This window comes from Helianthus annuus, chromosome 4 (genome assembly GCF_002127325.2).
Source record: "Helianthus annuus cultivar XRQ/B chromosome 4, HanXRQr2.0-SUNRISE, whole genome shotgun sequence".
Taxonomy (NCBI): domain Eukaryota; kingdom Viridiplantae; phylum Streptophyta; class Magnoliopsida; order Asterales; family Asteraceae; genus Helianthus; species Helianthus annuus.
This window is the reverse complement of record NC_035436.2, coordinates 194,052,508-194,076,441: the sequence shown is the minus strand read 5'-3', so window position 1 is coordinate 194,076,441 and position 23,934 is coordinate 194,052,508. Positions and strand designations below refer to the sequence as shown.

Here is a 23,934-nt window from a genome sequence, read left to right as displayed (position 1 = left end):
AAGCTGATTTGTCACGATTACTTTGCACACATGCTTAAATGATTACACTTCTGGCCAAAGCTGATTTGTCTTCGTTTAAGTAGAACTTTAAATAAGTCTATTATTTTGATGTTAGTAATAGACATATCACAACCTCTTCACATAATGATCCTTATATCAATGACCCTTCATTAATTTTATGATCATTTCGTCTGCCTTATTTTTTAGTACCCATAATCTTACTCACTATAACTTTCTTCTATAAATCAATATCTCATCCACTCTAATTTCTAAACCTAATATGTTTTTTGCTTTACTTAAAGTTTCTATAAGAATTAGCTCTTTAATTGAATCCTTGATTATCCCTTAAGACACGATAATCCTACTGCTCTCTTCTGATAATGATTAATACAGAAGAAAAGTAGAGCATGATGAATAGGACAAATCAAACATGATGTCTCTCATGATAATCAAGAACTCTCTAAACATAAATGTTATCACTAAAAGGTCATTCCAGATTAAGTTTTTCCTAAGACTAATCTATTATCTGTGGAATAATCACAAGAATTCCTAAGATGCATGCCTTCATTTAAAATTCTAAACTATAAAGTTAAGTGGTATATGTGAATACATTATAATGTACAATGCCATGACCCATAAAGTTAAGGGCTTACACATGGAAATAAGTACAATTTTCAGTACATTACATACTAAGATTTTCACTTGTACAATTTGATGCCTTATAAATCAACTATAACACTCAAAAATACCAAAGTATAATGAGTGTGTTGATAAGCAACATATGTACAAAGAAATAAATGTTTGAAACTGGAAAATAAGATGTTATTCACCTTACAACCACTAAAACCTTAAAAGAGGATTGTTCTAAGGTCCATAGTCAAAATACAAGTACAAAATCTCAACTCTAAGGTTCTTCAAGGGAAAATCTCACTACATGATTATGCCATTAGACTAGGCATAAGCAACGAGACTATCCATTATTCAAAGGAACGGTTGGATAAGTTAATTAGGTAGTCACTTACTAATGATATTTAAGTCTGATAATTTTTTTAATATTCCTATTAACACATGATTAGTTGACTTTAGTTTTTAACGTTTCCTTACCAGAAGTCAACAAATAACTAACATGAGAGTTAGTGACAAAATTAAATGTTAAGGCTATAAGAACCATAATAAGCAGTCTTCTAACAACGTCTTTCGATACCTTAAATATTCTAAAGATTAATCAGAATATAGTATCATAATTAAGCAAGGTTATGAAGGTTGTGAGGTTTGCATAGTCACCATCAAGTCACACTTACCTTAAACTCTTATATTATTTGTTCTCAATATCTGGATTGAAACATTACTAGATAAAACTAGATGATACCTTACACTTTCACAACTTTTGTCATCATGTAAATGAGAATTTGACAAAAGGAAAATGAGACCTATAAATTTCATCCATTATAACCAAAACTCATGAGAAACCATGACATGGTTAATGAGGATGATTTTTTATCTAATCTCATTCTAAGTGATTTTAAATCATGACGTTAAAAGCCCTAAATCATTATGTGGCTTAAGGAATAAGTATGGGTCCACCATAAGTTATATTTCACTAACATTCATGAAACTTATTCCAAAATGGAATATTCAGACATAATTCATTTATCAATTAAAGACTATCTGCTTGTATCTAAATTAGTCGCATATGACCCATGGTCTTAAAGAAATCTATTCATATATGTGCTTAACATGATTTTTATTAAATATGTCCCTAAGTTTCTTATGACATCTGGACATTAAGGAAATCAAGTAAAGTCTAACATATATATGATAGGTTGCCACGTCACATACCTAATTGAAACTTATCTTGTAGCATTTCTAGAGACATCATAGACCAGTGGGAGCATTAAGTGTCTTAATTATAACTTGTAAAAAGTTGCAAGAGGTGGGGTGGTGCAAACTTCACGTTACTTCAATTTACACCTCTTGTACAAGACACTGCTCATTTTGGCACTGTTTCATCAAAACTTGTCTCTTTACAATCTAATGCTACACTTACAAAAGTTTCATTGTTGCTTAATTGTGGGCACACATAGGTTTCTTACCTAAACTAACATAATCCTCAACAAGAGAAACTACAACGATTAACGTCATTAATTTGTGTTTCTCTATTAGAATTTGTTAGTCATTAAATATTGACCCTAAGCATGCTGAGTTCCTAAAGATTCATAAGGTCAGTGGGAGCAGTCAAAGTCCTTATCATGACTTGCAAGGAATACAAGAGGCGGGGGGAAGATTGTCATTAAATTTTACTCAGAATTTAACTCCGATTACACCTCTTGTACACCATACTGCACCAACTCTTACAAACTTAGAATGAAAATGATAACAACCTAACCAAGAGCTAATCCATAAAAAACTGAAACTTCTAACAAACCCAATAATCAACTCAGGGGGTCATCTAGGTTTAAAAGCCTACTAACTTTGATGATTACATAACCTCCGTAACTGGAGTTGAAATGGATTTTGGAAAAGTTTACCGATCCTATCTCTTCTAATTAAGCCATTAGTGTCAATTAATCTTCTGAATGGAATAAAACTGTTTTCTAGTAAAACTGATTTTATGTGTTCATATAACGTTTGGGATTTGATTGAATTACTTAAGAGTGTTCATAACTAAACCAAATCCTAATATATAAACGTTAAGACACTAAGAATCATGATTGATTGTCAAAGGTTATACTTAGGAAGAGATAAATTATCAAAGATTTCTTTGAGGATCATCACTGTTCTAGTAGCTTATAATAGTTTAAGGTACACTAAATGAACATTAAAATAACTTTCCCTAACAACTGGCTGACATATTTACATGTTCATAAAACAACCTGAAAGTTCTAAACTCAAGGTTAAAGAACAGTTTGTCTATAAGCCAATAAAATCCATGAATGGGTTAATGCAAACATCATAATGTGATGAAATCTTAACGTAATTATTTTCATCAACAACCAAGTGGATTAATGTACCTACCTCAAGATGAGTGGGAGCAACTAAGATAAACTTGTCTATATAGATGATATTCTTTTGACAAGTATATGTTACATAAGTCAAAGCACTGTTAACACAAACTTTGATATAATAGATCTCAGAGATATCTCTTACATAATAGATATCATAACATGTTGAGATAGACCAAATGGGACATTACTTCCGTTCCATAAGTTTAACATTAAATTGGTCCTTACATATGTAACAAAATACGGCTCTCCTTTAGAGGATAATAGGATAAATGAGATTATTTTCTTATGCTTCATTAATTAGAAGCCTTATGTAAGTTCAAGTCTATACTCGTTTAGATATTACTCACATTGCAACACACTAGATATGTCTACATTAACGTGAAGCATTTAATAGAGTATTACAATATCTTTAGAAGAAACGAGAGGCTATAATTTAAAGAAGATGTGAGAACTCAAACCGGTTGATTACTTTAACTTTGTAATATTCAAAGATGACAAAATGTTATTTCGGGTATATCCTTATGTCAGCAGACAAACCTATCTTATGGAGAGTCATAATAAACTGATAATAACAACCTAAGTTATAACGACATAATATAGTCACTAAATGTTGTTGGAAATTTATCAGGGGACTCATAAGTTTATTAACTCCATATAATTAATGTTTTGAAGACTTATTGTGATAAAGTCAGCTACCATGTCTCCTTGAACAGTAACAGTTCGAGAGGTGCTGCATTAAATTTCGATACACAATTAATTATTCGTTTATGAATGAATTGAGGAAGCTAAATATTTGTATCGAATACATTCGTGATATGCTTAAGGATCCTATAACTGAAGGTCTATTACCCATAAGTCTTATTAAGAGAGCTCATAAAAGAGACGGGTTTTAATTGATGACCATGTACAACTGCATATCGTACTATGAATGACTAATTATTAATTAATTTTCCTCATCAGTTTGATTTTGTATGTCTCTAACATATGTTCTGCCGGTGTAATGACATATAGACAACTGTAAATACAAATCAAACGTTAAAGGGCTTACTTATTTTGATCATAACTGTTAGGTTTTAAATCGAGGCTGTAGTATGATTAATGGGGGTCCTGAGTCGAATAATGATTCAACGGCTGTATTTCTCTGCTACGGTTCTTGGCTTAAAGCTAAAATGAGTATTAACTTCTGATCAGACTTATCTAATACTCATGATAAATGATTATTCGGCTAAGTGGGAGAATGTAAAATTAAATATTTTATTTATATATTTAATCTAGTAGCCATCATTATCATTTATATAATATGGATCAAAATATATTAAAACCTATAATAAATTAGTTGGTAATTGTTGATGGGCCATATTACCTTAATTAACTAATTGGGTTTCCCCTTGGGTGTATATAAGGAGATTACTAGAGAGGGATTAGGGTTAGACCCTCATAACATCACACTAAAATCGCCCCTCCTCTCTCTCCATTACTACGAGTTCTTCAACCCTAAAGAACTTGGTACTACCATCAAGAAGATACATCCTAAAGGGGAACCAGACCAATCTGACGAACATGACGTCTACTTCCCTCTCTGGTGTGGTGGCTGGCTAATCAGGTACACACCTCTTATTTTGTTGTTCATGATTGAATTTACATCATTAGGGTTTATATTTTACCCATGTTCTTATGATATAATCAACACCATGTGATCGTGCCCCCTAATGTGCGGGAACCGAATGGAATCCGTAAACCCCCGCCCCCGTCAGGTTCGAACCCGGGATTAAAGCCCTGATTCGGCCCTTCACCCAGATGTCCTTCGAAAATAGCCCAAACGAAAGTCAAACCCGCATCTCCACTATGAAAGGCAGACCTTTTAACCACTAGAACAACATCTCAACACACTTGCATCTCACCTATTAATTTCTAACAAGGACCCACATAAGCTTGTGCGTAGTTGTTCGTCCTCTAGGACCTTGCTCTCATAAACCATTCGTAAATGAGCCCCGCACAAATGGGGTCGTCCATGAATTTCTCGTCGTCTTTCGAATGCCATGCCATGTTTGTGAGAGGTAAAAGACCTCCATTGGATGATCCAGATGACCAATTTACGGTCACGATAATCGTCCTCTAGGATATCGCTCACATAAACCAGTCGTAAATGACCCACACAAATGTGGTCGTCCATGAATCGATTGCCATGCCAATGTTTGTGAGAGGTAAAAGACCTCCATTGAAAGATCCAGATAACCAAATTACATTCACGATAAAAAAAACTGTGCTAATATATCTCAACTCTCATTTGTCTACTTATTAAAAGATATCATTAGTCTTTTATACTTATTAAAAAATATCATTACTCTTTTATTCTACTTAATTACTTAGGTAAAGTGAGGCGATATAAGTATATAACAATAATCAGACCACTAACTTTGTTTTGTGTGACAACTAGATTTTGCCTCGTCCGCGTTGTGGGACACTAAGCCGAATATTTCATTCTCATAACATGTATGATTGAGTTTCGATTACTTGTACGTACTACTCATAACACAATCTAAAAAAATAAATAAATTGAGTCAAACAATTAAAATAAAACATTATCATACTTTTGCTTAAAAAAACAAAAATGATGGAAAAACTATAATTTTAAAATGGGGCAAAATTGTAATTTTTAGGACAAATGAATGTGTGTCAGGCAGCCGACTGACACGAATAAAAATTACACCGAGTCAACCAATTAAAGCAAAACACTACCATAGTGTTTTTTTACACTGGCATGATTGTAATTTTACACTGGGGGCAAAATCGTAATTTGACTAGGAAAACAAACAAAAACGATGAAAAAACTGTAAATTTAAATTGAGGGCAAAATTGCAATTTGGATGTGAGGAAAAAAAAAAACAAAACTAATGGCAAAACTGTAAATTTAAAGGGGGCAAAATCGTAATTTTGAACCAATGTCAAAATTGTAATTTTTAGCTAGTGGCAAAATCATAATTTTATTTTGAACTGAGGGTAAAAAACGTATTTTTAAACTGATGAAAAAATTGTAATTTTAAAACAATGAAAAAACCGTAAATTAATTGTACGAATGGGGAGTCCCAGCTACAGCCTTGGCACTATTCCCCCAAATTCTTTTGTATATGTAGTACCAAATTCTTTTGTATATGTAGTAATTTGTATATGTAGTAACTAGTAAATTTCACATTTTTAATTTTGTGTAATACAATTAATTTTTTTTAAACGGCTAACTGTTTTCCACGTGTAAACCCATCATTTCGGAGCTATGTCCAAAGGCCGACTACTCGACCACCGCTAGAAAGCGTAGCACACCCCTGATGCGCAAAAACCTTGTGGAATAGGTAAAACTGCCCCTCCTCCCCCCTCAGACTCGAACCCGGGTAAAATCCCGGGCCAAGCCTTCATCGAGACGGGAACAACCACGACGCTGCAGTGGAAGACCCACAATTTAAAATAGGGTCCTAATATTAATACATGGCAAAAACTTATTTACACATGGTGTATACGGGTCGTATACAGTTATACGACCCGTATAGAATGAAATAAAACTAACAAAGTATGTGCCAGCAGACTTTGTCAGTTTTTTACATTCCAAGAAAGACTTTGTCAGTTTTTTACATAACAATAGCTCAGCAGACGGAGCTATTTGCTCAGCATTCGTAATACCCAAGCCCAACACGATCTCGAAACCCTCATCCGTGAAGCTCAACATGCCTGTTTTAATGAACGCACCTTAAAGAAGGAGAGAATCTATCACGATGGAGCTCAGCTTGTAAGCAAATCGAATGGGATCTTCTATTTTCTGGACCGAATTTGGATCCCTAAGCGGACCGAATTGCGAAAGATTTTAATGGACGGAGCCCACAAATCTCGGTATTCTATTCATCCCGGTGTCTACCTGCCTTAACGACGATAGTACTATAGTTTGGACTCAGCACCCGTTCACACGGGGGTTGTTAAGGACAATTACTTGCATGGATTACGATGGTAACCATGTATTGCGAACTGCCTCGGGCACTCAACCCGCAGTCATTGGTATCGATAGATCCATGTCGATAATTAACATGCTTCGTTTTCCTCTGTGTACGTGCTGGTTATGCGTAAACTATTTCGAACTCTATTATGCTATTATCAAACTTGTATGCTCACCTTTACATTTTATGTATTGACTTTATTTTAACGTATGTGACAGGTGTTTAAGATGCTTATCTGCTAGGAAAGCGAGGCTAGAATAAAGCTCTAGAGCCCAACAAATAGTTGTCTGTAGTGGTCAAATTATGGGTCTCTAGAAGCAGATAAACAATTGTTGTATTTATATTTAAATCTGAGTTGTCGGAACAGAATATCTGGCTAGATTTTATCTGTAATAATTTGTTTGCTATTTGAGGTACGGTATGGGACGTATTATATAAATTGAATAGTAATGATAGTTGTTATGGAAACTTCTGGACAATCTGTTTCGCTCAGTGTCATGCCCCGATGATTCCGCCACCGGTTGGGGTGTGACAATACTGAACAACAGAAATAACAGCTTCGGTTTCATCAACCAATTTTTTGACAAATCATCTGTTTCCTGAATCTGAATCTGAAAGTTAACTAGATCCCTCAAGTTGTCATTCATAACAACTAAGCGTCTGGAGAAGAGTATGTTGATATAGGAGAGTTGATGCAATTTTTCAAGCATTTTATCGTGTGTTGTAATTTTAATGAAGCAATGAAGATTGAATATGCAAACCGCATCCGTTTTCTGTTATGATTCGAAACATTCCGAATAACTAGCACAACCCGACACGTCTTCTGTGATGATTCGAAACATTCCGAATAACTAGCAGAACCCGACACGTCTTCATAGCCATATTCCCACTCACAAGTTGTTGATCTTTGGGTGGTGATTTACTCCCGAACAAACCATGCCCACCTTGACTAGAATAGATAAGCGTATCACTCGATCCACTTACATTCGAATAACGTTGAGAATCCACAACGCTTATGGCCAGATTCTTGCCTTCAATCTTGGCAAAATCAATGCCTGCTTGTTTTATTATCACGAAAGTACTGAACAACCGAGATAACAGCTCCGATATTTATCACCAACTCAACTTTAGTAGTGTTTGTTTGAGAACCTGATTCAGATACACAACGGTCTCTTTGCTTCGTCCACTAGAACTATTTATGTATGCATTCTTTTGGTAGTTAACAATGCTAATTAGAAAAAAAATCTATAAAATTAATCATATCGATTCCTATAACAGGATGGATGTCACACACACAGATAGATAAGCTGTCACAGTTGTCAAGACTGTTTGTCGGGTTTCCAATGCTCACACAGGGTGATAAACAACGCTGATACAAACACACGTGTTTCGAAATAGGCTTTGTTCTTGGTTTAATGAAGTTACACATAACATCTAGGTATATTTAGATTTAAACAATGCCCGCCTAGACTGAGATAACGGATATCTATCAAGCTCAAAAAGAAAACTTATGTTTCCCATAGTCACAAAAGATTGCGGTTTGTATTTCGCATAGCAACCGTTTCCGTAGTAAAAAACGGTTGAGGTTTGTATTTCGCATAGCCACCGTTTACGTAGTAAAAAACGGCTGGGTTTGCACATTCAATCTTTAATACTTCATTAAAATACCACTAGTAGAAGAACCCGACACGTCTTCATGTTACGGAGAATGTTCTAGAAATTGAAGGAAAGGGAAAAGGTTTGTTGAAATCGAATTTGACAACTATGACAGCTTATTAAAAGTAGCAATCACCTCCAATCATTTCCTGGTCAAATCACACACTATAAAGTTTAAAGTTATCGTGTGTTATAGTTTGGAAAGATGACCGAATAAAGATCTGAATAACAAACTGTGGAGAACTTGTTTGTGTCGGGTTCTTCTGCTAGTTACTCGATCAACGGACTGATCGGTAACGTTACTCTACTTGTGCTCTGATTTAAGCGGCGTGTTCCGATCAACGTTGTTAAAGGTGATGAAGAGTTTAGAAACCCTAGAATGATGGTGTTTTTACGGGAAAAAACGTGATACTTGAAAAACATCCATATATACGGCCCGTATACAGGTATACGGCCCGTATACATTTGGTAACATCAAAAACCTCCCAAAATAAATCCATTGAGCCGTGTAGTTTTTACAAATCGTATACACATGTATACGGCTCGTATAACTATATACGGGCCGTATATAGTAAAATCAAAATAACATTCTTTGCGCATTTTCCTATTCAAAAACATTCTATACGGGCCGTATATTTTGTATACAGCCCGTATACACTAGGGGGATGTGAAAATAAGATATAGGAGGTGTGGGAAAAGGGGGCCTTAAAATATTATCACTTAACCTTTTTCTTCTTCCTTAAACCTCATATTTCAATATAAATTTTAAGTAGACAGTTTAAATGTCATAACATAAATGTGAATATATCTGATGTTACGAGTGTTAAGTAAATATCATAACATTATTTTTCTAGAGAATACTTAAAAATATCTTTAGTTAAACAAACATTAAATGAATTAGCTACAACTACCCATCAATTCATTAAAATCACAAATCATATGCCCCTATATATGCAGCTACCATATCTTTGTTCGGTACACAATCACATGGCCGATCCGAAATCTGATTTGGATCCTTACGACTTCCTCAAAATCACACAAAACCCAGACGGATCTTTGACCCGAAACCGCCCGCTTCCATCCTTACCCGCAACACCCGAGCTCACACCCGATTCCCAACCCGCTCTCTCCAAAGACATCCAACTCAACTCCACCAATGCCACCTTCCTCCGCCTCTACCGCCCCATATCACCACCCACAACCACCACCGGAAAAAAACTCCCGATCATCATCTACTTCCATGGTGGCGGGTTTATCGTCTTCAGCGCCACGTCTCTCCCGTTCCACCATTCATGCGGTGTGGTATCTGCTCAGTCTCCAACGCTAGTGATCTCCGTTGAGTACCGTCTCGCACCCGAACACCGCCTCCCTGCGGCCTATGACGATGCCATGGAGGCGGTGTTATGGGTGCGGGACCAGGCTCTAGGGATCAATGGCTGTGATGAGTGGATGACTGAACTCGCGGACTATTCAAAAGTGTACTTGATGGGAAGTAGTTCGGGAGGGAATATAACCTACAACGCGGGTTTACGTGCACTTGATCTTGATCTTAACCCGATCAAGATCGTAGGGCTCATAATGAACCAACCTTTTTTTAGTGGGGTCGAGCGTACTGAATCAGAGCTAAGACTATTTGATGATCGGATCATTCCTTTAGTAGTGAATGATCTAATGTGGTCTCTGTCATTGCCTGAAGGTTGTGACAGAGACCACGAGTACTGTAACCCATTACGAGATCTGAATAGATCTCGTATTGAAAAGATCAAACGGTTACCGAAATGTTTGATCAGGGGTTACGGTGGCGATCCGATGGTGGATAGACAAAGGGAGTTTGCTAAGATGTTGGAGACACATGGTGTGCACGTGATCAAGAAATTTGATGATGAAGGGTACCATGGTGTGGAAATTTTCGACCAACAAAAAGCACAAGTTTTGTATGATGATATCAAGACTTTCATATGGACATTTACTGACAAAATGTCTCCTTTATGATCACTTGGTCGTTTTCTAATAAGTTTGTATTTTATTGAACAACAATAATAATGAAAAGGAAAAATACAATTAGTGTTGTGTCACTAAAAATCGTTCGTAATAGGCGTAATCAAGGGTTTGTTTGCGAAAAAAGCTTCAAGGTTACCTACCGCAACTTCAGCAGCGTCTTGAAAACACTCGTTTGTGCACGCACTACTATGTGGCAAAACAACAACGTTGTCCAATCCAAACAATTCTTTAGGGACGTTTGGTTCGTTTTCATAAACATCCAATCCAGCACCACCAATTTCACCTTCGACCAAACACTTGACTAATTCTGCCTCGTCAATGACAGCCCCACGAGCCACATTTACAATGATCCCTTTTTTTCCTAACGCCATCATGACTTTGTTATTAATCATGTGACGAGTATCGTTAGTTAACGCACAACAAAGAATGAGTGCATCGGAGTCGAGAGCGAGTTGGAGTACATTTGGGTAGAAAGTGAACGGGGTGGAGTCTTTTATTTGCCTTGAGGTGTATGAGACTATGCAGCCCATGGCATACAGTCTTGTAGCAACTTTTGAACCAATGTTTCCAAGCCCAACAATCCCAATCTTCTTTCCTCCCAACTGAAATCAATGCAATTAAATACCTAGTAAATGAAGTTTTTTTTACAGACCGGATTTATTTGCAAAACTTAAAATATTGATTTTGTGCGGGATTCCTTTTGAAAAGGACTTTTTGAGCTGATTTTGACTTATTAACTTTTAGAAATTAAAAGGAATCCTAAAAGAAGAACTTGTATGCTTAAAAGAAATCCCAAACACCTCTTGAAAATGACTTTTATGCCTTAAAAAAGGAGAAATCAAGAAGTAACAATTTCTTACTTGTTCCTTTTGAGAAGGACTTTTGAGAAGGAATAAGTTAAAAGAAATCCCAAACACCCCCTTTAACGGTCTATTAAATTTTAACACGTTTGATCAATTTTACTAACAAAATCGTATAAATCCATATGAAATGACCAGTTTATCCTTGGTACTAAAAATGATAATTTTAAAAGGTTTTCTAATATATGTTCCAAATCAAACTATAAAACAGTCTTGGATCTAATAACTTTGTTAATATTAACTAGTGAAATAAAGCCAAGGGTGTTTGCATAATTAAAAAAAAGAACAAAACAGTAAAACTAGAGGCTCTTTGGCAACTTCTGAATGAGTAAATGATAAACCAGTAAGAGATCTGAACCGATAAAAATCAGTATAATGTTTTAGTCATTCAGAGGCAAATATTTGACCAATTCAGATAAGAGGTTTTAACCATTCAGAGTCAGACATCTGTTTGCGAAATCAGTAAGAAAGAGTTTTAACTAACAAGAGATTATTAAAGGAATTGAAACAAAGAGCCCCTAAAACAAATATGGTTAGCATAGAATATGTTGGTAAAATAAAAGTATAAAACTAACTAACCTTTGAACCTAGAGGATACTGTTCTGTAACCGGCCAACAACCACCGCGAACAAACTTATGACCACCAGTAATTCTTCTCATAACATCAATCAAAAGTCCGACAGCAACGTCAGCTACATCATCAGAAAACACATCTTGGATGTTAGTAACCTTAATTCCGCGCTTGCGACACTCGGCCATGTCAATGTGGTTAACGCCAGTAGTGGTAGAGACAACGAGTTGGAGAGCTGGAAGGTCCCGTAACACATCGGCTGTTATCGGACCGTTTCCAGAGCATAGAACAGCTTTAACGAACTGGGCATTGGCTTGGAGGAAGTCGTGAGTAGGTAAAGGTGAGTCGTATGCTTTGAGGATATGGAATTTGTTGGAGATGTATTGTTCGTGGACGGCGAAGACGGGTGGCGGCCGGATAACTAGCACTTGTGGCGGTTGAGACGACGGACATCGGTCGTGATGTTGTGAACCCATTAGGATAATGAACTGAAGTTGTGTAGGTTACTGGATATGTATGAGTGCAACCTGTTTCCAATCGGTCGATTTATTGCATCTCGTTTTGTGTTTATGCCAAGGCCACACCATAAAAGTGGATCGATTGATCGAATATTTTTCATAAACTAATTAGTTAAACTACGATATATATTATAATATAAGCATGAATCTTGCCATAAAGGTTTAGGTGTCAAGAACAATTATTTATTTTTATATGAAACATGGATGTGTATAACATATGAGTAAATTACAAGTTTTGTTCTTTATGTTTGTACCAAATTGCAAGCGTTGTCTTTTGCCTTTAAATTTGACGAGTTTTGTCCTTAACGTTTCAAAATCATGCACGTTATGTCCTTTAACCCTAATCCAGTTAGATTTTTTGGTTAATTATGGTCATGTGACTTGCACATGAGGGTACCCCACCAAACAGAGTGCTGCTGAGCCTATGGAAACATGGAAAAGAACGTGATCTGAAAACTGGCGAGACTGTCGTGTGTGATCACGAGTACGTGTAATCATCGGGTGAGTCGTAGCAGGAGGAGGAGGAGAATGAGAAGAGGAAGAACGAGGATGAGGAGAAGAAGAAGAAGGATGAGAAGAAGGAATAGAAAGAGAGGGAGAAGAGGTAATAACAGGTGGATGAGTAGAAGAATCTCCGGATGAAGAAGATGACGAAGTGGAAGGAAAAACATAAAACGGAAACGAAGAAGATGGAATATCAAAAAAGTAGGAATGGGAATAGAAGAAGATGTGGAAGTAGTGGAACTCGCCGGAATATCAAAAATCGTCTCATGAAACCGAACATGACGAGAAGTATATGTACGAGACGTATAAGGATCATAACAGAGATATCCAAGAAGAGATGTCCAAGATGACTGATCAGTTAGTTGTTACTCGTCGCCGTTGTTTTAGCGATTTGACCAAAAAACGAAGACCGGTAAACAGTGGCGGACCTACCCTATGGGGTGGGTGGGCGGCTGCATCCCTTGAAAAAAAGAATTTGGTGGTTTTTCGCGAAAAATTCCGACCGCACCCCTTGGAAAATTCCGACCGCACCCCTTGGAAATTTTCGTCCGCACCCCTTTGAAAAAAAATGTTAGGAATTTATATAAAAAAGTTGTGAACACGGATTGAAACCCGACCCAATTATGTAAACAAGTTAGCCCACTAACCCTTTTAATAAAACTTGAATTCATTCCATCAAACCTAATAAGTTTATATCGATTCAAGCCTAACCCAAATAACACTTTAATTAAACAAAATCAGTCCAGTTTACAAAAAAACCCAATCGACTGCCAGCTTTGTGCGACTCCCGCCCTCCCTCTGCCTCACCTCACCTGCGACACCTCCACCCCCGACGGCGACTGCAACATTCCGGCGAAGAATAGCTTAATTCTGGCTACAAACAGGTACATGTTTTGTTTTTGTTATTTTAACGTTTATGTTATTTTGTTCAAGACTCATGATATAATAGGATGGGTTAAAAAGTTTAAACTGTTATGTGTTTTGAGGTAATTTGGGGTTGTTCTAGTCTTTATAGCATGAGTTTGTTGTCTCTTAATCTCTTAGTGATTATATGATTCTAGTATAGGGTTTGAAAAGTTGAAATTCAAAACTTGAAAATTAAGGAATATTGATGGTTGAACACTCAAAGATTTTAGTTTGATGTTTTTTTTTTGTTTTACATGACTCGACCCGAACCGATACGAACCAAATTTTTTATTTCTATTTCGCACCCCTATGGAAAAATTTCTAGGTCCGCCACTGCCGGTAAACCTCAACGGACTTCATTTCATCGTCGAGGTAGAGTATACGTGAGTGGTAGTTGTATAAAGGTAGAGAGGCTGACTTTAATGGTGTTGGAAGGTGGGGCCCAATGTGTTGAACGGTGCTTCATGCCGTCCATGAATGATAAACATAGATCAAACCGCCGAATCGGAAAAATTGGGTGCTATCATATAGCTTTGTATCCGCTAAGTTCACGAGTTTGAGATAAGCGGACTCGAACCGCTGACATCCGCCGCAGGGTAAACCACCGCCTCTCAGGTCCCCTGACTGATTCTACCATAGAGGCCAACGATAGACAATAACTCCCCCCCCGAACACAGCTTACAACTTTCATCGTACTGTGCTCTCCAAAGAGCAACTCTTCTCAAAATCTTACTCAAAAGGTGCTGAGTTGGAATCGCATTCTAATTCTAACTAAGGATTCTTGTGGTTCCGGAGGATCTAAGCTACGACTCTCTGATAGAGATCGAAAGCAACAAGAGATGTTGGGTCCCATTAATTTATGTGTTTAACTTTTTTTCATTTATCATTAAGGTAATTTAGTTATTTTACACATGATTAATTGAACAAACTAACGGCCATCCACTCTAGGTACTGTTCAAGTAACAATCAAGCAAACCACAGGAAACAAAAATGTAATTTTAAAAAGTTAAGAACTAAAGGTGATATTTGGGCAAACCTCCGGACATTTTACTCTTTTCAAATATGGTTATTGGGTAATTGGATCGAGAACAAGACTTCTTATACTGATTATAAGAACAAAAAATAGAAAATAGTTTATTTTTACGATTTTCTCATAAGTCACATCTATATATTATTTGACAATACCTATTGTTTGGCTATAATTATACATGATATTGTTTCATCAGTTTCGTATACCCCCTCCCCCTAACGTGTACACAACCACAAATTGTTTGATACATTTATAATTTCCTAGTCCACCCAACCCCCAACCCCCCCCCCCCCCCCCCCCCCCAAAAAAAAAAAAACACACACACACACAAATACACATAAAAAACAACCTTCACAAGTACTCTAAATCACCACCGGCATCCTTCATATCTAAACTAAATCACGACAAATAAACTCTTTTATACAATCATATTCCGACATTAAGCTTTTTAGGCTGGAGGGTGTGGGATGGAGCCCCTAGGGGCTTTATCAAGCCACATCAGCGCCACCTAGAATCCACGTCAGCCAGTGGGCTTTATCACGCCCCATTTAACTTGCATGGTGTGGGATGAAGCCCCATATTAAACAAAATTAAAAAAAAAAATATTGGCTGAAATGATGTGGGCCCCACCTGATAAAGGCCTTCTTCCTCGTTACCATGATAGAGCCCCATCAATGGCGCCCTTGTTTAATTTGCTTGGTGTGGATGGTGGCGCCGAGGGGGGCGCTATAGGTGGTGAGGTGGCACGATGAAGCCCCCCACACCCTCCGGCCTTAGATTAAATATACTTTTATGATCATAAATTTTTTTCGCTTGTGTCACAAAACAAACAAGTTTTTTTTCTTGTATTCGCTCGTTTATTAAACAAACGAAACACACAAATGGCTAAGTGAATGTTTAATTCACTTACAAGTCTATCTCTTGATATAAGAACTGATATTGTTAATGATGAAATAGCCTGTCGGAGTTGTTGTATCGAAAAATGGATCTTTTACTAATTATACTGGAGGGTATGGAGAGCCTCATCCCCAAGGGGATCGGCCGCCACGTCACCGCCACGTAAGCGAGGCCTCAAGGGGATGGACCTAGAGGGGTGGGGGATGAACCCCTTTATATATATATATATATATATATATATATATATATATATATATATGTATATATATATATATATATGTATATATATATATATATATATATATATATATATATGTACGTATGTATAGATGTGTGTGTGTGAGGAGAGAGAAACATGGCCCGTCGAGCACGTCGTATGGGAGACGGAGAGGACGCGCCGGACCTATGGGGGGCGGTGTGGGGGTGCGACGCCGGGCCACGCCGGCCCTAAGGCGGCCCCCATACCTTCCAGTCTTATAACAATAGCATATCTAGAAAAGTAGTTATCTTTACGACTTCCTCATAAGTCACATCTATCTATTATGTGACGTCTCTATTGTTTGTCTCAACATGTTGTAAAACACTTGTACCTGACATTGCTTTTGAGATTCATCTAAAACTCCACAATCACTCACATTTGAACTAAATCATGAAAATAACGTGTTTTATATAAGTATACATCCGGCAATAAGATTGCTATATTAAATTATACTTTCATAATCACAAAATACATTTTCTTGGAACAATATGCATACAATGGAAAAATTGAAAACTAGCAAGATGATAGAGCTGAAACAGATTACAGGGAGAATTGCGATAAAAATAAATAAATTTACATCTGAATCCCAATCCCATGTATGTTTGTCTACCAATGGAATGGTGGTCCATTAGTAAAGACAAAGGCTTTAAACACCGGGGTTGAGAAGGGGAAATTTTGCGTTCAAATCCCACAGACGAAATGTTGGAGGCGACTGTTGTGGGAGGAGGTAAGGAGTGGTGGCGGTAGCTGTGGGAGGAGGGTTTAAGAGAAGGGTTTAAGAGAAGGGTTTGAAGTGGTTAGAAGTGGGAAGTCCACATCTGCTAGAATAAAAGGACGCATAAATGTTTTTAAATGAAATGTCTTCTAGAAAACAAACACTCTGCAGAACACAACGTCTACGCGTGGTATGCGCGGCGCAGAAAAAAGAGGTCAGGAAGAGCTTTTCAATAAAAACAAACATCATCTTCATCGTCGAAAAGTTTTGTTTTACGTTTGCGTTTAAATTTTGCGAGTTAACACGGCGCGACGTCCTTGTGTTGTTCAACGTATTTACGTCTATTATTTCACATTTGCCAGGTTCGTCTCGATGTGTGAGTCTTAGATCGACTTAGTTATTCTTTTCTATCTTTTACGTTTCGGTCTCATTTGTTCGCATTAACATGCCACAACTTCAGTGTTCGTGGTCGTTGGAGGTGATGTGGCATTGGTGCTATTTAGCATAGCCAGATTAATGACCAAATAGTTTCAAAAACATCCGGACCAACACCACCAATTTCACCTTCCACCAAACACTTCAATAACTCCACCTCATCAATGAGGGCTCCACGGGCAACATTCACGATAATACCTTTTTTTCCTAAGGCTTTCATGACTTTGTTATCGATCATGTGGCGTGTGTTGTTGGTTAACGCACAACAAAGCACGAGAGCATCACTGTCAAAAGCGAGTCGGAGGACAGTGGCGGAGCTTGACCAAAAGTTTCGAGGAGGCGTAAAGTGATGGAACCCAATTTTTTTTTTCTATCGTTATGTTTCGGTTTAGGTCGGCAATTTATTTGGGTCAGGTCAAATAATAATAGTTCCAAATAAAACTAAAAAATTTCATTCATTCAAAGGACTCATTCTTACACATAAAAACTTGCGATTAAGTTTATTGTGTGGTAGGTAATTTAGGGTTAAACAAATAAGAGTTAAAATATATTTACAAAACTACCCATCACTTATATACAAAGTGGTAACAAACTTTGCTTTAATTTATATATTGTATAAATATTTAGGATATACAAAGTGGTAACAAACTTTACTTTAATTTATATATTGTATAAATATTTAGAAAAAATAATTGTGAGGAGGCGATCCTATACAATTTTTTAAATTTTCGGACGAAAAATTGGAACCTATACACTTCTAACCGAAACATTGGGGTGGGCGGGTGCACCCCCGGGCAACAACTAACCTTCGCCCTTGTCGGAGGATATTTGGGTAGAAAGTGAAGTGGGTAGATTGCTTTTTCTGCCTTGAGGTGTATGAGACTATGCAACCCATGGCCTCTAGTCTTGTGGCAACTCTAGATCCAATGTTTCCAAGCCCAACAATTGCAACTCGTTTGCCTCCTAAGGTTCTGTTTGTTTTTTGGCCAGAAGTACTTCTGGCCACTTATGTCTGCGCCGCGCAGACGCGGGCAGACGTTTGGAGTCCGCAGATTGTTTGTTTTCTCGCAGACCTTTCATTAAAAAAGGTCTGCGAGACCTCTTCTTGGCACAGACATTGACATATGTCTTCTAACCTCTTCTCACCTTCTCCTCTTCTCCCTCCAGACACCACCTCCCCTGCCACCACCTTCACCTCCGCCGCCCACCTCCACTCCGCCACCACCTCCCACCCCTGCTCCGCCACCAAATCGAATAAAACCCCCCAAATCGAAACCCCCAAATCCACAAACTAAAACCCCCAAATCCATAAACTAAAACCCCAAATCCACAAACTAAAACCCCCAAATCGAATCAATGAACATTAACAGCAACTTACCGGTGAGACTCGAACCCGCTGCTCATCAGCAACTTACCAGTGAGGGTTGTGTCGGAGATGAAAAATCAGGGGCCGACTCCCTTTCTTGGTCGCTGGAACAGATGATCGACAGAGAGAGAAGAGTGGTGACGGTGGTGGCTGTGGTGTAGTGGTTGTTGGTTGTGGTGTAAGGCAGTGGTGGTTGTTGGTTTACGGTGGTGCTTGGTGGTGGTGATGAAGGCAGAGAGAGAGATCGAGGGAGGAGAGAGAGATCTGTGAGAGGAGAGAGAGAGACGGTGAAGGGCAGTGGTGTAGTGGTGACGGTGGTGGCGGTGGTGAAGTGGTGGCGGTGGTGACGGTGGTGGCGGTGGTGAAAGCAGAGAAGTCTGGTGTGTGTGTGTTGTGTGTGTAATGTGTGTGTGAAGAGGTTTTATATAAAAAAACAAACCCTCTTCTCCTTGCACTGCAGACATTTGGTCCACCTCTTCTCCTGCAGATGCCTGCAGATGTGGTCCGCAGACTGCAGACCTTTTCCAACAGAAAAAACAAACAGCACCTAACTTGAAAACCATAAGTTATCGAAAGTTGTAATATTTAGTTCCTACATATTAATATTACTGCGTGGTCTTGTTGGTTAGTTACCTACCTTAGCACCTAGAGGATACACCCTAGAAGTTGTCCAACAACCATCGCGAACAAACCTTTCACCGCTTGTAATTCTCCTCATGACGTCGATCAACAGTCCCACCGCGGCGTCAGCTATATCATCGGAATACACATCTCCAGCGTTAGTGATTGTAATACCTCGACGACCACATTCAGCCATGTCGATGTGATTGACGCCAGTTGCATCAGTGACAACAAGTTTGAGAGCCAGAAGGTCACGTATCACTTCAGCTGTGATTGGACCCGTGCCAGAGCATAGGACGACTTTCACAAACTGCGCATGGGCGTGGAGGAAGTCGCGGGTAGGTAATGGTGATTCGTATTCTTTGAGGACTTGAAATCTGTCCGTGAACAAGTGTTCGTGGATTTTGAATATGTATGGCGGTTGGAGCACAAGTACTTGCCGAAGTTCTTGTGGGTGCAAACACGGAGATTGGTTGTTTTGTGGATCCATTAAGATACATGAAGAACTGTAGTTAGATTTAGATTTGAGTAAAATGCACGGATAGTCCCTGTGGTTTGGTGAAACTTCACCTTTAGTCCCCAACTTTTCAAAATTACACTCTTAGTCCCTGTGGTTTGATAAGTTGTTACTCGAATAGTCCCCAAAAGAGGATGGAGGTTAGTTTTTCTGGTTAAGCGGGTGTGAAATGGCAAGGACTATCCGAGTAACAACTTGTCAAACCACAGGGACTATCCGAGTAACCTTCATCCACTTTGGGGACTATCCGAGTAACAACTTGTCAAACCACAGGGACTAAGAGTGTAATTTTGAAAAGTTGGAGACTAAAGGTGAAATTTCACCAAACCACAAGGAATATCCGTGCATTTTACTCTTTAGATTTAGATTGGTTGATTATAGAGTGGATCCATTAAGATAAAATAACTATACTTTGTTTAGATGGGTGGTGAACTGGTGATGGATGGATCCATTTAGATTAAAAAAAGTAGTTAAAGTTGGATGAGCATTATGGTCTTTTTATAGCATTTATTAACTTAGGATGTTTTGTGATTATACATCTGGTTATATTTGACATTGTTGATGAAGAGGTATGGTCCCAATTCCCTGCCTACATGGCAGGGATCACACCACTTTTTGAGCATACATGGCGCCTACATCAGCAAAGCAATCTAGAAGCTTCTAGAAACTTTTGGAAGATCTGCAGGTGGCACCAAAGACGCTCTATCCGACAAAAAGGACAACGGGTGTCACCAGTCGCAGAACGCCACATAGGCCTGCGACAAATCAGGGGGCAGAGCTGACAACACCAGTACAAGGTTTCCAGCATGGACGAATGCAAGCGCGCCACGTGTATCACTACACTGGCCATGGCAGAGCAGACCAAGAGGATATTCCCCTTGGTCGGACAGCTGGCGCGCGTCCACAGCTGGCACAGCTGCTCCTCCCTCCTTCACCCTCCGGCTATAAATAGGACCCTTCATCATTCAGGTTCAGGATCTTTGGCTCTCATTCTTACACAATAAACACACATTGTTTATTCCTCTCAGAGCAGTACTTATTCTCACGTCGGAGCCTGGTTAAGAGGGAAACCCCCATATTCCCCTCTTAACGAGACTAACGGTGTTACTGTTTTGCAGGATCTAGGTCATTTAAGCGAGTAAGAAAGGAGATTGAACCCACAGAAGAAATAACCCCACAGATTAACCTCGGTGTTAACCTGTGTTTCATCATTGGCGCCATCCGCTTTTTTGCAAGACCAATCTCATCTCTTTTCTTTTCAAGAAACACTCGTAAAAATGGCTGAACAAAACCCTTCACACCACGTAGATGGAGAAGTTTCTTCATTTGAACTCGTTTCGGACACAGCACACGTCCAAAGGGGTCAAAGGAACGAAATCATCCAGGAAGGGCAAACAAACAACGATTTGCCTAGCATTTTCGGAAGTGCGTCCAGGGTCGCTAGCCAAACCACAACTGGACCCATTTTCCAAACCCCCACTAGGATAATTACTCAGACCACAAACGGAGCCACTTTCCAACCTCCACCAGGGGTAGTCCAACAAATACCTCCACCAGGGTTGGTTCAACAAACACCTCCACCTGTGCAAACATCAAGCCATGGAGCTGGCCCCTCAGCTCCATCGGAACAAGCACAACTAAATTTCTCTGCACTTTTAGGGCTACCCGAAGGAAAAACTCTGGCTTCCTGGTACGCCGAGCAGATGGCATCTATAAACCTTGTTTATACACAACTGAGCGCACAACAAACTCTGCTCCAAGCACAAGCTAACCAGTCGGCATTCGCTACCCCACCGCAACGATCTCTGAGCACACACACGACTCAGCAGGTCAATACGTGGACTTTACGCCCAGAAAAAGGACCTGCACCAAACATCAGAAAGCCCAGCGCGCACGACACGCGCGATACCTACGGTGAAACAGAAAGCAATTATGTGCAGCACTCCAACTTACAACGAAGGCCGATTCAAAGCCGCCTGGGCGCGCGCAATATGAACAATGAATGGGAAGACGAAGAGGAAGACCCAACATACAAAGAAAGCACAGTGTTCAGCAGACTACACCCAGAACACAAGTCGTACAAACCAGCTAAGCGCGCAGGGTACAACCCAAAGGCAGAATACGATTACATCTTAAGCTATCATCCAGATGACATGGCTGAAAATTCAAAATTCATCAGGGAAATCGCCACAACTGCTATAGACAAGACAAAGCTGCCGCACAACGTGGGCAAATACAACGGCTTGACAGATCCAGATGACCACCTCCAAGTTTTTGACGGCGCAGGAGTAACAGGTGGGTGGAACCTACCAACTTGGTGTCATCTTTTCGCGCAAACATTTATGGGCGCAGCGCGCGTCTGGTTCGACAGCTTACCAGCAGGAAAAATTAAATCATGGGTCGACTTTCGAGAGAAGTTCCTCGCACACTTCTCCCAACAGCGAAGACACACCAGAGACCCGGCTGATTGTCTGAATATATGGCGCCGAGACCACGAAAGCGTGGAAGATTTTATCACAAGATATAACAAGGAATGTCTGGAGATCGGAGACTGACGGGTGGTCCATAGGACAACCCTTAAAAGACTTAACAAACAACGCATATTCTACACTTTATTCGGTTAATTGCTTGAAATAGATAACCACTTTGTGTTGGGTTATGCAGGTGCTAAAGTGCTCAAAAGGTGGGTTTTAGGAGGCACGGATGGATACTAGAAGTTGCGGGACTTAAAAAGAGCGAAAGAATGGAAAGATGGAAAAGTCATGGAAGGAAATAAAGCTCAGGACCGTAAGCTACGCCACCAGGCCGTAGCTTACGGCCCCCATCCAATGCCAAAATGACCTGCCGTAAGACAGGAGCAACTCGGCGTAAAGGAACACTGACTGCCGTAAGCTACGGTGGTCTGCCGTAGCTTACGGCTCCTAGCTGACTTGTTGACCTGCTGCCTGCCGTAAGCTACGGCTGGGAGCCGTAGCTTACGGCTCCGACTGGGAGCCGTAGCTTACGGCTCCGACTGATCCCATCTTGTAACATTCGCATTTATTGGCCATTTTAAGGAGATTTATGATGCCTAATCATGCAATTTCGGTTACTACTTGGCTAGAACGAGTTGGGAAGTATATGAAGGGCACTTGGAAGCTAAGAAACATATCTTGGAACTATCTTTTCACTAAATTCTTGTCTAGTTTTTGTTGGTGAACAATATTTTCCATTTCTTGCATTATGTTAGTCAAAGCCATGAGTGGCTAGATATTTGGGTGATTATCTTGTGTTGAAGGTTTGAGTAAGACTATGTGTTTTCATTTCATATTTCTAGAATAACAATTGCTTTTTATTTGAATTGATTGTTATGGTGTATGATTGATTGTTAGTAACTTGTTGATTCTTATGTTGAACTAATTAGAAACCATACGTTCTTGGTGCCGTTGGCAATCGGGATATCATGGGTATAGTTAGGTTTGGGTAAGGGTTGATTGATCATCGGGTGATAACCTCACGTTCTCGGAATCTGAGTACTTAGTCCCCTTTCATCACTGCAATTGATTATACATGAACTATGTCTATGTAGTTCTTTCTAGTGAAATATTAACACAGACGTCGAACCAAACCGGAAACGCAAGATAGTCATTTGTCTCTCAACTGTTTACAATCCAAATTTTCATTTTGCAAATTAGTTAGTTAATCTTAGTTTTTAAAACCAATCAAATCAAACCAACTCGTGAATTTTATTTTTCTTGCAATTAGTTTAATTTAGTTAACTTAGAGAAGCACTTCAAATAGCACATTTTCCACAAACTCCCTGTGTTCGATACCCACTTGCCACTATGTACATAGTTGTTCTTGGGATTAAATTTGCGTGACCACGACATCACGTCAAATTTTGGCGCCGTTGCCGGGGAGTAGTGCGCAACGTGTGTTATTTTTTTTTGAGTTTGTTATTTTTCTGGTTTACGCTGGGTGTGTTAGTGTGCAGGTATTGACAGGTGCATGCGTACTAGGTGCGCTCACAAGCTATCACCATTGGCGTTTGATCCGGAAATCGAGCGAAATTTGCGAGCAAACAGAATTTTGCTAAGGGAAAATACAATCAGCA

The 23,934-nt window shown here is 39.0% G+C and overlaps 3 protein-coding genes across 3 annotated transcripts; 1 reads left to right on the top strand and 2 right to left on the bottom strand.

The window, feature by feature from the left end:
- The first annotated feature begins 9,604 nt into the window (after positions 1-9,604).
- LOC110937700 (probable carboxylesterase 8) lies at positions 9,605-10,705 on the top strand. Its single transcript, XM_022180150.2, has one exon. It carries the CDS (start codon positions 9,629-9,631, stop codon positions 10,631-10,633), a length of 1,005 nt encoding a protein of 334 aa, XP_022035842.2. The 5' UTR covers positions 9,605-9,628; the 3' UTR covers positions 10,634-10,705.
- LOC110937701 (glyoxylate/hydroxypyruvate reductase HPR3) lies at positions 10,645-12,634 on the bottom strand. The gene is made up of 2 exons (XM_022180151.2): positions 12,082-12,634; positions 10,645-11,244 (listed from the first exon to the last, which is right to left on the bottom strand). Exons 1-2 carry the CDS (start codon positions 12,547-12,549, stop codon positions 10,717-10,719), a joined length of 996 nt encoding a protein of 331 aa, XP_022035843.1. The 5' UTR covers positions 12,550-12,634; the 3' UTR covers positions 10,645-10,716.
- Positions 12,635-17,401: 4,767 nt separating this feature from the next.
- On the bottom strand, positions 17,402-19,814 carry LOC110934095 (glyoxylate/hydroxypyruvate reductase HPR3). The gene is made up of 3 exons (XM_022177288.1): positions 19,341-19,814; positions 18,484-18,650; positions 17,402-17,654 (listed from the first exon to the last, which is right to left on the bottom strand). The coding sequence occupies exons 1-3, from the start codon at positions 19,812-19,814 to the stop codon at positions 17,402-17,404; spliced, it is 894 nt and encodes a 297-aa protein (XP_022032980.1).
- Positions 19,815-23,934: the final 4,120 nt, after the last annotated feature.

Coding starts and splice junctions, on each gene's coding strand:
- LOC110937700 (XM_022180150.2), top strand. CDS start 9,629: ATGGCCGATCCGAAATCTGATTTGGATCCTTACGACTTCCTCAAAATC.
- LOC110937701 (XM_022180151.2), bottom strand. CDS start 12,549: ATGGGTTCACAACATCACGACCGATGTCCGTCGTCTCAACCGCCACAA. Junction 11,245..12,081: donor AGTATCCTCTAGGTTCAAAG/GTTAGTTAGTTT, acceptor CATTGATTTCAG/TTGGGAGGAAAGAAGATTGG.
- LOC110934095 (XM_022177288.1), bottom strand. CDS start 19,814: ATGGATCCACAAAACAACCAATCTCCGTGTTTGCACCCACAAGAACTT. Junction 18,651..19,340: donor TGTATCCTCTAGGTGCTAAG/GTAGGTAACTAA, acceptor TTGGGGTTTTAG/TTTATGGATTTGGGGGTTTT. Junction 17,655..18,483: donor TGGAGGGAGAAGAGGAGAAG/GTGAGAAGAGGT, acceptor CTTTTGGTCAAG/CTCCGCCACTGTCCTCCGAC.